The sequence below is a fragment of the Sturnira hondurensis genome, unplaced genomic scaffold (assembly GCF_014824575.4).
Source record: "Sturnira hondurensis isolate 20B ecotype Veracruz unplaced genomic scaffold, ASM1482457v3 Scaffold0007406, whole genome shotgun sequence".
Classification (NCBI taxonomy): Eukaryota; Metazoa; Chordata; class Mammalia; order Chiroptera; family Phyllostomidae; genus Sturnira; species Sturnira hondurensis.
The window spans coordinates 2,755,695-2,767,073 of NW_028080037.1; the positions used below are offsets into that span (position 1 = coordinate 2,755,695).

At 55.3% G+C, this 11,379-nt stretch overlaps 1 protein-coding gene across 1 annotated transcript in view; it reads right to left on the reverse strand.

The window, feature by feature from the left end:
* The window catches only part of ATP6V0A2 (ATPase H+ transporting V0 subunit a2), a 29,563-nt gene extending 19,492 nt beyond the window's left edge, over positions 1-10,071 (reverse strand). Inside the window, exons 1-4 of the mRNA XM_037051916.1 lie at positions 9,775-10,071; positions 4,818-4,896; positions 2,042-2,139; positions 624-761 (exon numbers count right to left, since the gene is read on the reverse strand). Coding sequence (XP_036907811.1) covers positions 624-761; positions 2,042-2,139; positions 4,818-4,896; positions 9,775-9,891 — 432 coding nt within the window. The 5' untranslated portion in view covers positions 9,892-10,071. The remainder of the gene's footprint in view (positions 1-623; positions 762-2,041; positions 2,140-4,817; positions 4,897-9,774) is intronic.
* Positions 10,072-11,379: the final 1,308 nt, after the last annotated feature.

Below are 11,379 nucleotides of genomic sequence, written 5' to 3' on the forward strand. Positions count from 1 at the left end.
TGCTGGTTCGATTCCTAGTCAAGGCACTTGCCTGGGTTGCGGGCCAGGTCCCCAGGAGGGGTGTGTGTGAGAGGCAACCCCACGTTGACGTTTTTCTCCCTCTTCCCCTCCCTTCCCCTCTGCCTATAAATAAATAAATAAATTCTTTTGTAAAAAAGGTAGAATTACCATTTCTGCCACCCCCTCAGTCCAAGGTAATTTTTTGACATGAAACTAAGTTTGGAAGAGACGTATCCATGAGACTCTGGTGAATGCCGACATAGTACATAGGCTGGTCTTTATTCTCATAAACTAGATTTTTTTTTTACCTCCTTTACTCTTAGCAGTTTGAAAATAAGAGCAATTTCAGAACTGAGCTTCCTCTGTTCAATTTTTTCTTATGATCATAAAAAGATTTTCTTCAATTGCAAACTACAGCATTTCACCAAGAGGAGGCACTGTCATTGCTAAAAGCAGCCAACACAGGGAGAGTCGGAGCCCTGTGCCTGTCGCACCCTCCAGCTGAAAACACAGCCAAGACTAAGCACTCTGGGCAACCACAGCGCGTCGCCAGCACCCAAGAGCAAACCCGGGGCCCGATGGGAAGGCGACTCTGGCGGGAGAGACAGGCGGGCCGCCCATACCTCCACGTTCCGCCTCACGAAGGTCTTCGTCACCCTCAGCATGTGCGTGTACTCGATCAGCTCCAGCAGGTTCTTCTTCAGCTTCTCCTTGTTCTTCGTGACCTCACGCAGCTCCACCTCGAGCTTCTGCAGCTGCTCCTGAAACGAGACGGCGGCTACTGGAGCCCAAGCCTGGTCTGACAGACCTGCCGCGGGTCTGAGGCGGCCAGACTTTATGGCAGTGGGGACAGGAAACATGCAACGGGCTCGAAAGGCCATTGTCCGCTGCTCTGTGTGAGCGCGGGTGACTACGGGGGCAGGGGGCATGACGCGCAAGGAAGCCAGGCCCCCGCCCCCGGGCTGCACTGACTCGGATGCGGGCACCTCTGGCTTGGTGTGCCCTCCATGCCCGCCTGTCCTCTCTCCCACATCACGAGTCCCCTGTTTCAGGGCTGCGTGCGTGCCCTTTGATTTTCAGCACAGAAAAGGCTCAGGTCCTCTGTTACAAACATAGGTATTCCTGTCTCTAGCTTAAGTCTCCATACAGCCACACTGACAACGAATTGGGCATAAAAATTCTTGACAACGCTTAAGTGTAAAAACAACAGAGGCAGAGATCTGAGAAGCAGACGCGTGGGTCAGGGAACGTGTGCACTCCAACAAGTCCAGGGACGTGTCACACGTGTGACTGTGCTCCCAACCAGAAATGGCCAGCAACCACGGTGTTCGGAGTTACATCCCCACCGCCTGCGCACAGGCCAACCCGGGAGACTGCTTTCCGCTCGTCTGGTCGTAGGACTTCCCTCGGGTCCACTCACGCACCAAAGGTGCGGTGGCACCCTCCCAGATGGACCAACAGGACAACTAGCAGCAGGTGGCCTGAGTCACACGGCAACCACCCTCCGAGAGGGGCTGTCGGGAGCTCTCGGCTCCAGCCAGGGTGATGCTTGATCAGGTGACTGGACTAAACCTCCGGGGTCACCCATGGCACAGGTGCGAGTGTCCTCACAGGGGGACGCTGTGTCCTCAGCACCCAAGACACTCAACTCCAGCAGAAGGAATCCCGTGGGCTGCCCACCTGAAACAACCCTCGCCTCCTGCTGGCTCTGAACACGAGCGGGGAGGCTCTGGGAAGCAGGGACGGGCCGGAGCCTCGATGACCTGCCGGGGGGGGCGTGCTGTGGCCTGGAGGAGCCCCGGCCCAGGAAGCAGGCCTCAGGGGCCGGCTCTCCTTAGCCCGAGTCAAACAGCCCCAGGAAAGGGAGCGGGCGCCTCCCGTTTTAGAAGAAAACTGGGTTCGGGGAAAGTGTATCACAGGCGATCTGCTGCTGAGGGCTGGCCACCACGGGGCTCTCCCGCTGGCACTCCGCAGTTTCGAGAAGGAAGGCAGAGAAGTGCTAGGCAACATGAGGTGAGTAAATAAGCCGACTCAGAGTTACCTGCATTTCCAGAACCTGCTTAAGAGGCGGTGCCGGAGGACTGGCCTCTCCCTCCGGAAGGGGAATATCCGCCCTGTGAATCTCCTGGACCAGGTACGCTGTGGAGACGAGAGACACACACGTCAGATCACAACAGAGTAAGGGACGCGTCGGCCGGCACCTGTACGCCCCACCTCTCCTGGGCCACCTGAAGGTCAACGTCCAAAGGCACCAAAACCCCTGCTTGTGCCGACAGACCCACAGGTTGCCCGCGGCGGCCTCCTCTCCAAAGACGACGCTGCCCAGACAGAGCAGCACTCGGGGACACCAGAAACAGGACCTGGGAAGCGCGCCCTGACACTCCCCCCTTTCTCTTTGTTCTGACACTGAGCTAAAGGACCCTGGGGTCGCAGCGGTGTCTGCACGTGCGGAAGGAAGAGCAGGTGTAGGACACACGGCAGAGCCGGAGCAGCCCCGGCACAGAGCTACCATCAGCCCCACTGCGACCGCGCAGCAGCCCCACTCCCTCAGCGTGACCCTGTCCCCCCGTCCGTCCCCACTTCATCATCGTGCACTGAGGACGTCAGATGGCGGTCAGCAGTGACCTGCCTTCACAACGAGGCCCCAGGACTGCTCACCACACAGACGGCGCTTGGTCACGCTCAGACACCGTCTGGGCCTCGGCTGGTGGGGCTCCAGGCCCAGGAGACCCAGCCCACCGACCACACCCTTGGAAGCCCGCCTGGCCACCCCTCCCCTGACGCCCCCCACTCACCAAGACCAGGACCCCGCGGCCGAGCACACCCCGCCTCCCGCAGCCCCGACACAACGCATCCCCCGGGTGTCATCGGGAAGCCAGGTTTCAGCACAGCAGCTCCGCCGGGCCCCGGGTTTGGTGCCACTGCCCAAAATAGCCTTTCCTTCCTGGGCTGCAAACTCCCACTTGTGTGTGGTGGGGCTTCAACGCGCACAGGCGGACAAAGCCACTTAGTTTTGTGACACCACCCGGGACAGCAGACACCGCAGGGGGGCAGGAGTGCCCACAGGGACAGTCACAGCCTCCAGCACAACCCGAGACACAGGTGGAAAGCCAGGTGCTCCAGACGGCACCAGCAAGTGAGACGTTTTCATGCAGCTTCCCTCCTGCCCTTGAAACCCGGGGTCACCAAGCCAACAGGGAACCGGCCAAGATGAAATATTTTGGTTTACATTTCCAATTCCATGAAGTGCTTTTCCCCTTCAAGTAAAAGTCGCGATACCTGGTCAAGTCATCACCAGATATGATATTTTGGAGAAGTATTACTAATTTCATTTTTTAAAAAAGAAGCTCTGGTTTCTCCTCGGGCCACATAAATGTTTTGCCTCGAAAAAAGAAAAGAAAAAGCGAGAGGAAGGCGCCCTACCAAGGAGACAGCAAGGGAGGCACAGGATGGAAGGGAGGCAGATCGCCTGGGCACGCTGACACCTACACTTGCTTGAGAGTCCTTTTCCCCCGAGTCTGTATCCTTTTTGAAACAAGTTTATGCTTCAGGAAGTCCTGGACACGGCTAGTGTGCTAGCATCTCTCCCTGCCTTTAAAAACCTTGTTCTAAACATGTGGCCTGTCCCACAGCCCACACCAGGTGGCAAAGCCAGGAACACGATGTCACTGTATCACGGAGACTCGCCCCCAGTGTGCCACAAGGATGTTCAAGACACACAACACCTGGGTACTCAGTCGGGGCACTGACCTCTTTTCCCTTAAATTGTCAAATAAAAACCGGTAGCAGCCAACACAACAACAATGGCTGTCCTGTGTGAATGAATCGAAACTGTGCCTATTTTTGTCAGACTGGCAAAAACACACGTTCCGCAGTGTGCTGCAGGGTTTTAGCGACAATCCACGTGCACCGTGAGATGGAGGTGGCCGGAGAGCCCTGCTGTCACACTCAACCCCACCTGCGAGCAGGCCCTCACACACAGGACACGGCTAGAGGCGACTCAAGGATCACGTCTGTCTTGAAAATCCCCAGTTAAGAAATATAAACTCCGCAATCATCATTGGCTACTAGAATGAAAAGCCACAGTCTGGCCCCGCCCCCCGCAACTCTCTCGTCCCCACGTTTTCCTGTCCATCCTTCTCTGAACAAATGTTGTTCTTCGGCCAGTGGTGGGAGATCGTTTTCACCCCCATCCCAGTGGAACCTCGGAACCCAGTGGAACCCAGTGGGACCCCTGCCGGCTCCTTCAGCCCAGGCGGGTGAAGCGCACACAGGTAAGTGTGGCGGCTTCAGCTGCTACGGGCCTCAGGGGCCGACAGTAGGGAAACCGCGATCTTACACCTTCACAGCCTTCACAACAGGAACCCGAGGACAAGGAATTACTGTCAGCCAGCCCGCCTGCCGCTCCCTGCCTCCTGTGGGCACTGACGGAACCTTAAGTCACACGTGAATGTGTGCACTGTTTTTAAGTTACACTTAACTGTAAGGGATTGGACGAATGCACGACGGCACGTTCGTGCGACGCGCAGCCACTGGAAATGCCGACGGGTCGGTGGGCTCGCTGCCGTGAAAGATGTCGCAGTGCCCGAGGCAACGTCGCCTGGCCGACCCGGGCGTAAATCCCTCCCGTCACCGGTGAGCAGTAAAAAAGCATGGAAAAGCAACATAAACCCACGCAACAGCGTCTGCCTCTGAAGAGTGAGAACACGGGCAGTTTCTTTCTTCCTTTCTGTTTAATCTGCACTTTCTAGTTTTTCTCAAGGGAGCGGGGTTTGCTCGCATAAAAACGATTACTGAGGTTATGAAAATAAACTCACCCAGTATTCGCTCCAGCCCTTCGCACCTCTTCACCTCGCCGACAAATTTTCTTTGGAAAGAACTTACATTCTGGTTGAGCTGAGGAAAGAATAGAAAAGTTTCTTGGAACACTCTGAAACTAAAAAAAAAATGAACTGATTCAAAAAACAAAGTATTACTGGCGAGGGTCTGGGGACGAGCGCGCCCTCAGGGACCAGTCAGCAGGAGCACAGACAGACACTGCCTGCCCGGAGGGCCACTCGGCAACGGCTACCAAGACACCCAAGAGTCCCCTGCAGCTCAGAGCTATTCCACCAAGAGATTTAACCTCAGGAAAGGACGACGAAGACGGACTCGGATTTGTCTGGAAGACATGAATCTCGGGAACAGAGAGAAGCTGATTAAAAGAGGGAAACGGATGCAGGAAATTGCAGGCTGTCCTCACACCAAGGAGGACCCCCCCCCTCCGGCGACACTCAGGAGGACCCACGGACGCCCCACGGACGCGCTCGGCGGCAGAGCAGTGGGAACTCTCCCACACAGGGTGACAGAGGAAGGCACAGAGGGGCACCGGGTGTGGTTCCGCTTCTAGGAGAAGGTCCAGGAGAGGCAGACCTGCAGGCTTCGCGCAGGTGAGCAGCTGCCTGGGGCTGGGGGAACAGAGGGCTGCTGTCCAGGAACAGGGGGGCCTGCCGGGGTGATGGACGCACAGCCCGATCAGTTTTCTCAGGCAGGGAACTGTGCGGCTGGAATGACTGGGTTTTATTACAGATGCCAGTGAAGCTGTACAAGAAATATGATTCAGTCATGTAACTTACGCACTTTTCTTAACTCTAACTGTTGTTAATGCTCCACTGAGGATATATTCACTGGTATTAGAGAGAGGGGGAGAGAAACAACATCAATCGGTTGCTTCCCGAACACTCCCCAACCAGGGACTTTGGCTTTCGGGACGCGCTCCCACCACCGAACCGCCAGCAGGGCTATTGTGCCCTTGTTAAAAACAACATTTTTAAGTGACTAAGGCATCTGATTATGTTAAGAAATCATTTAAAAATTTTAGGTGTGATGATGATATTATGATTACAATTTTTAAGTGGCCTTACCTTTGAGAGATACTTTCTAAAACAATCTGTAAATGAAAGGACGCACCTGGGACTGACTTCGCAACTCTCCTGGGGGTCGGGGCGCGAGTGGGACAAGGGGCCAGAGTGTCTCCTGTGGGGACACAGGCAGTCACCGTGCCCGCACACTCTTCCCTCAGCCTGACTTCTCACCCCAAGCTCAAACAGTGTAAAAGAACAAGCAACAGTGTAAAAGAATTTTTATAATAAGTAAAATAAATAAAGATAAATAAAAATAAATAAGATAAATAAATAAGTAATTTTTTAAAAGATTTTATTTATTTATTTTTTAGAGGGGGAGGGAAGGAGAGAGGGAGAGAAATAACAATGTATGGTTGCCTCTCATGAGTCCCCTGCCGGGAACTGGCCTGCAACCCAGGCATGTGCCCTGACTGGGAATCGAACCGCGATCGTGTGGTTCGCAGGCCCGCGCTCAATCCACTGAGCTACACCAGCCAGGGCTAAATAAATAAAATTTTTTTAAAAATAGTATTTAAAAATTCACATTTGACCAATATTAACCAAAAAATTTAAATGTTTATTTCTTTTTTTTTAAGATTTTATTTATTTATCTTTAGAGAGGAAGGGAAGGAGAGAAGGAGAGAAACATCAATGTATGGTTGCTTCTCGTGAATCCCCTGCTGGGAACTGGCCTGCAACCCAGGCATGTGCCCTGACTGGGAATCGAACTGCGATCATGTGGTTCGCAGCCCGCACTCAATCCACTGAGCTACACCAGCCAGGGCTAAATGTTTATTTCTAAGTATTAGAATCAGAGAAGTTGTGATCTTATTGTTATATTTTCCAAATTTCCCTGGTATGTTTTTTCCACATATATTTCTTTTTTTTTAATATTTTATTTATTTATTTATTTATAGAAGGAAGGGAAGGAGAAAGCGAGGGAGAGAAACATCAATGCGTGGTTGCCTCTCATGCATCTCCCACTGGGGACCTGGCCCGCAATGCAGGCATGTGCCCTGATTGAGAATTGAACTGGTGACCATTTGCTTCACAGGCCCGTGCTCAATCCACTGAGCTACACCAGCCAGGGCCACATATATTTCTTTTATAATAAAAAACTTTCCAGTGCTCACCTGTGGAAGGCAGTTAGGGCAAGAATTCTTTAATCAAGCAGCATCTCAAGAAACAGAACTAGGCAGCAGCTCAGCGTGAAACTGCCCGAACATGAGAGCGTCTACCCCAAAGGTTGCGTTCTTTTTTCCTATTCTATTTTATTTTGTTATTTTTAGACAGAGGGGGAGGGAGAGAGAAAGAGAGCGAGAGAAATATCAATGAGTGGTGGCCTCTAGTGCCCCCCCAAACTACAGGGCCTGGCCTGCAGCCCAGCCATGTGCCCTGACTGGGAATCGAACCGGCAACCCTTTGGTTCACAGGGTGGCACTCAATCCGCTGAGCCACAGTGGCCAGGGCCCAAAGGTCCAGTTCTTGTTCAGTCTTTTGAATTCTTTTTTAAAGAATTAACCAGAAGAAGGATTTTAAAAACTGTAATTTCACTTCTGTCTGTCACAGTCACATTCATTTCTGGAAGTCACACTTGTCTAAAGTGACCACTTTCCGGTTCCTAGTGCTCCAGGGCACATCCGTTCCCACCGAGCTAAGCAGGTGACAGGGAAGCCCAGGCATCAAAACCCATCGCGAGCGACGCCACGTCTCTGTTCCCATTTTTCTTCACTGTTGAACATGGTAAGTCTGAGTGGACACTGTGGCTCTCCAAACAGAACCCTTACGGAGAAGCAAGTGTCTGTGGCCACGCCACCAACGGGGTGTGGCTGGACAGCCACCACCACCGCCACTACCTTAGGTGGAATTCACTGCTTCCTCTCATTAGGTGGTTTCTTTTACAAAGTTTTATTTCTCTTTCCTTTTTAGGGAGGAGACATCACCCTCATTCGGGGCCAAGGACAGGAAGTAGCTTGAAGCCTAACATTTAACCCAGGAAAGCCAGAGGGCGGGAGGGGGGTGTCTGGCGCAGTTTTCACTGATTGCACCCCAGTCCCCACTGTGGCAGCTGAGGGACAGCCGGTTGCAGACTGACGTCGGGAGAAGGGCTCACTAAATAGCCTCTTCTCCAGGTCTGCTCACTGGCTGTCCCTGCAGACACCCTGGGCCCGCCTCCCTTCCCTCAGAAGGACTATCTTTCTAAAAGCGGAAAATCATTCAGCCCACGCAAGCCGGAAAACACTGGGGTCGGGGACCCCATGAGGTGAACAGGAAGTCAGTAAAACGCCAGGAAAGTGTCTGAAATGCCAGGTGTGACGGAAAGTCCTGCACTCGCATGCTGCTGCTGCTCTCACACAACACCCCCCGCCACCCTGCTCTGACAACCCAGCACCCCACGAGAGATCACTTAGCATTTCAGTTTTACTTTCCTTCTAGGAAAAGATGCACCGCACTCTTTCTCCCCCACTGATTTTCAGTTCGAAAGGATCCCAATGTCAAGGCCAGCGGTGAAACTGGAGTCTGGGTGGTGATTAGGGCACTGGTTCAAACCTCTGAGATTCGAGCGGGCGCATCTCCTGGCTGGGGCTCTAAGAGGATGGAACAGGTCCACCTGCCCTAGAGGAGGGAGCATCTTTCTTCGGGGACTGTTTCCTGAGCCTCTGAGGCGCTACTTGCAGCTGGACACAGCACCTGCCAGGCCAGTGGGTACCAGGTGCCGGAGCCTCAGTGGCTCCAGGAACGGGTCCAGGGCCTGCCCTGCAGCCTTCCCTGTCCCTCTGGGTTTTCTCTCGACTGTGACTGCCTTACAGCACCAACCCAAGACCACCAACATCAGAGCTCGGGGAGGGTGTCCCCTTTCAAAGTGAAGTACACCCCACCCCGCAAAACGACGAAGAGAAACAACCAGGGGACGAGAGCCGTGGCCCAGGAAACAAAATGTCCACCCAAGTGACTTTCAGTTCCATCAGTAAGTACCAGGCTTAATAATCTCCCTTCCACACCCTGCTCTTCCCAATCACACTTCATAATCAGGGTGTTTATCTGCCTCCTCCCAGGCAGTGAGCAACCAGAACACAGGGACCTTGTCCCCCTTGCTGGCCACTGAGTCCTCAGCACCAAATCCAGCATCTGGAACAGAGCAAGCCCTCAACAAAAGCTTGTGGCTTCACTCAGCAGATGCCCATTAAGGCCCACAAGTGCCAAGGGCTGCGGGACTCAGGAGTGAACAAGTCTGGCAAGGCCCTTACCCTAGGGGGTTAGCAGTCCCTGGTGGAGACAAACAATAAACAAATACAGAGATACACAAACAAGTGTTCATTGTTACTTGTTGGCCAGACAGCTCCCACCCCCTACCAGGCAAGAGTCTCACACCAGTGAAAGAAACCCACAAGGATCCCTTCCCTCAAGGAGCTTACACAGGCTCACCAGGCACCGCGTTCGCCCAGACCTTCCCAGAGCCGGCTCCTTCCCATCAGGTCTTGGCCCAAAGGTCCCCTCCTCCGAGAAGCCTACCTTGACCACCACCAGGCAAGCCACCCTCATACCGGCCCCCTTTTATATTTCTTCATAGCAATTTTTCTTGTTTATGGACTTATTTTGTCAAGTCTTTGTCTCCCCACCACCCCCGTAAGTTCCAGAAGGGCTCCGAGAGGCCTTATCAGATTTGTTCTCCCGCTTAGCTGGCGCGGAAGCATCTGATGGCCCGACCCGAAGTTGCCAAAGCCCTCGCGGAGCTTTCCAAACTAAGGCGGGACGCTGGGTTCGGTCCCGCTCTGCGGCAGCTCCGGCCCGGGGCCGGGAACTCAGCCTCCCCGTCTGGGAAATAGGGGCAGCGGCGCGGCCCGGACCGGGCGCCGGCAGAAAGGGGCCCGAGTCCCCGGGCGACACTCACGTCTCGGAACTGGACCAGGCCCTTCTCGCCCAGGGCGCTCAGGCACTCGTAGGCCGTACCCGACTGCAGGAAGAGCTGCGCCAGGCACATGCTCTCGCTCCGGAACAGGGACCCCATGGCGGGCCGACTCGCGCCCCGGTGGGGCCCGACGGGCGGCGGCGGCTCCGGTCAGCGGGGACGGCCCAGGCTTCGGGCTCCTTCTGCGGCCTGGCCGCGACCCCGCACCATGGGGCTCCGGGGTGCAGCCACCGCCCCCAGTCCTGCTGCCGCGGCCGCCGCTCCAGCCGCCGCCACTGCCGCGTGAGGCCCCGCCCCCAGCGACGGCCGGTTCCGGTTCCGCCCCCCCGGGGCCGACCAATGGCGCCCAGAGTTGCGGCCGGACGCGGAGGCCCGGGGGCCAACCGACGCCAACCCGGCGGTAGACCGCAGGGCCCGGGGCGCTGAGCTAGGCCCGGAAAAAGGGTTGCCGCTGACCCGGCTGCTTAGTGCCATGAAGTCTGCCCGGCGTGAGCACGCAGCCCCGGGGTTCGGGTCAAGCGACAGAGCTGTGCAGCCCTCCGCACGGGCGGGGTCGGAACCCGGCCGTCAACCCCGACCCCTGCGCGGCTGCGGGCCGTCCCCGCCGCGTGCGCAGCACCCTGAAACCGCGGAACAACTTGGTCCCCGGAGATCTGCTTGTTCAGGACACTCATGTCCACAGAGCTACTCCGGGGACGTTTATCAGCTGCTCTTGGGTCCCGTCCTCGTGCAGAGCAGAAAGCAGGCTCGGACCGCGGTACTGTGGTGGCGTCTTTGTCGCTCCGGTCTTCTGCGCAAGCTCCTACACCCAGCAGCCACAGTGACCTCCGACACAGGGCCGAACTCACGCAGCCTACCTGAACCCCTCTGGCTTCTCCCACCCCACTCCCGAGAAAAGCCAAACTTCGCACCGTGGCCAGCAGGGCCCCACTGCACCTGGCTTCCGCCCTTCTCCCAGCCTTCACCCCCTGCCACCTGCCCTGGGCTCCCTGGGCCCCAGCGGCACCTGCCTTCTTTCCAGGTTCGAGCCCTTGGCCTTGCTGATTCCTCTCCTGCTTAGAGCTCCCTGCTCCCAGCTCTTCCCAATGCCGGCTCCTTCGGGTCCCATCTCAGAGGTCCCCTCTGAGGGGCTGTTCCTGACCCCTAGCACAAGTAGCCTTCCCGGCCACCCCATCACATCCTCGTTTTATTTTCTTCGAAGCACCTACCACTGTCTGAAATTATCTTGTCTGTTTCTTGCCAGTTTTCCCCCTGGGGCTTGTAAGTTTTACTGGATAAGGGACATTGCCTTCCTACCTCCAGGACCTGGTGAGTAGTGGCCACTCAGGAACTGCTTCTCAAACGCATACAAGAGTGTATGGACTTGGAAGTTAAAACTGTGCAGGAGGCCCCCCGGTCCCAGTCTACTGCCAAAGCCCCTTTCCCCTTCTTCACTACCAAAGTCCTGCCAGCACAGCTCACAGGAAGGATGACCTGCCATTTAGAAATTCTTCATTCCCCAGAGCTCCCTACACCAACTGCCACAGCCTTTCTGAATCACCGCAATCAATCAATCACTGGGTATTTCCTTTTCTTTAACAAAAAACA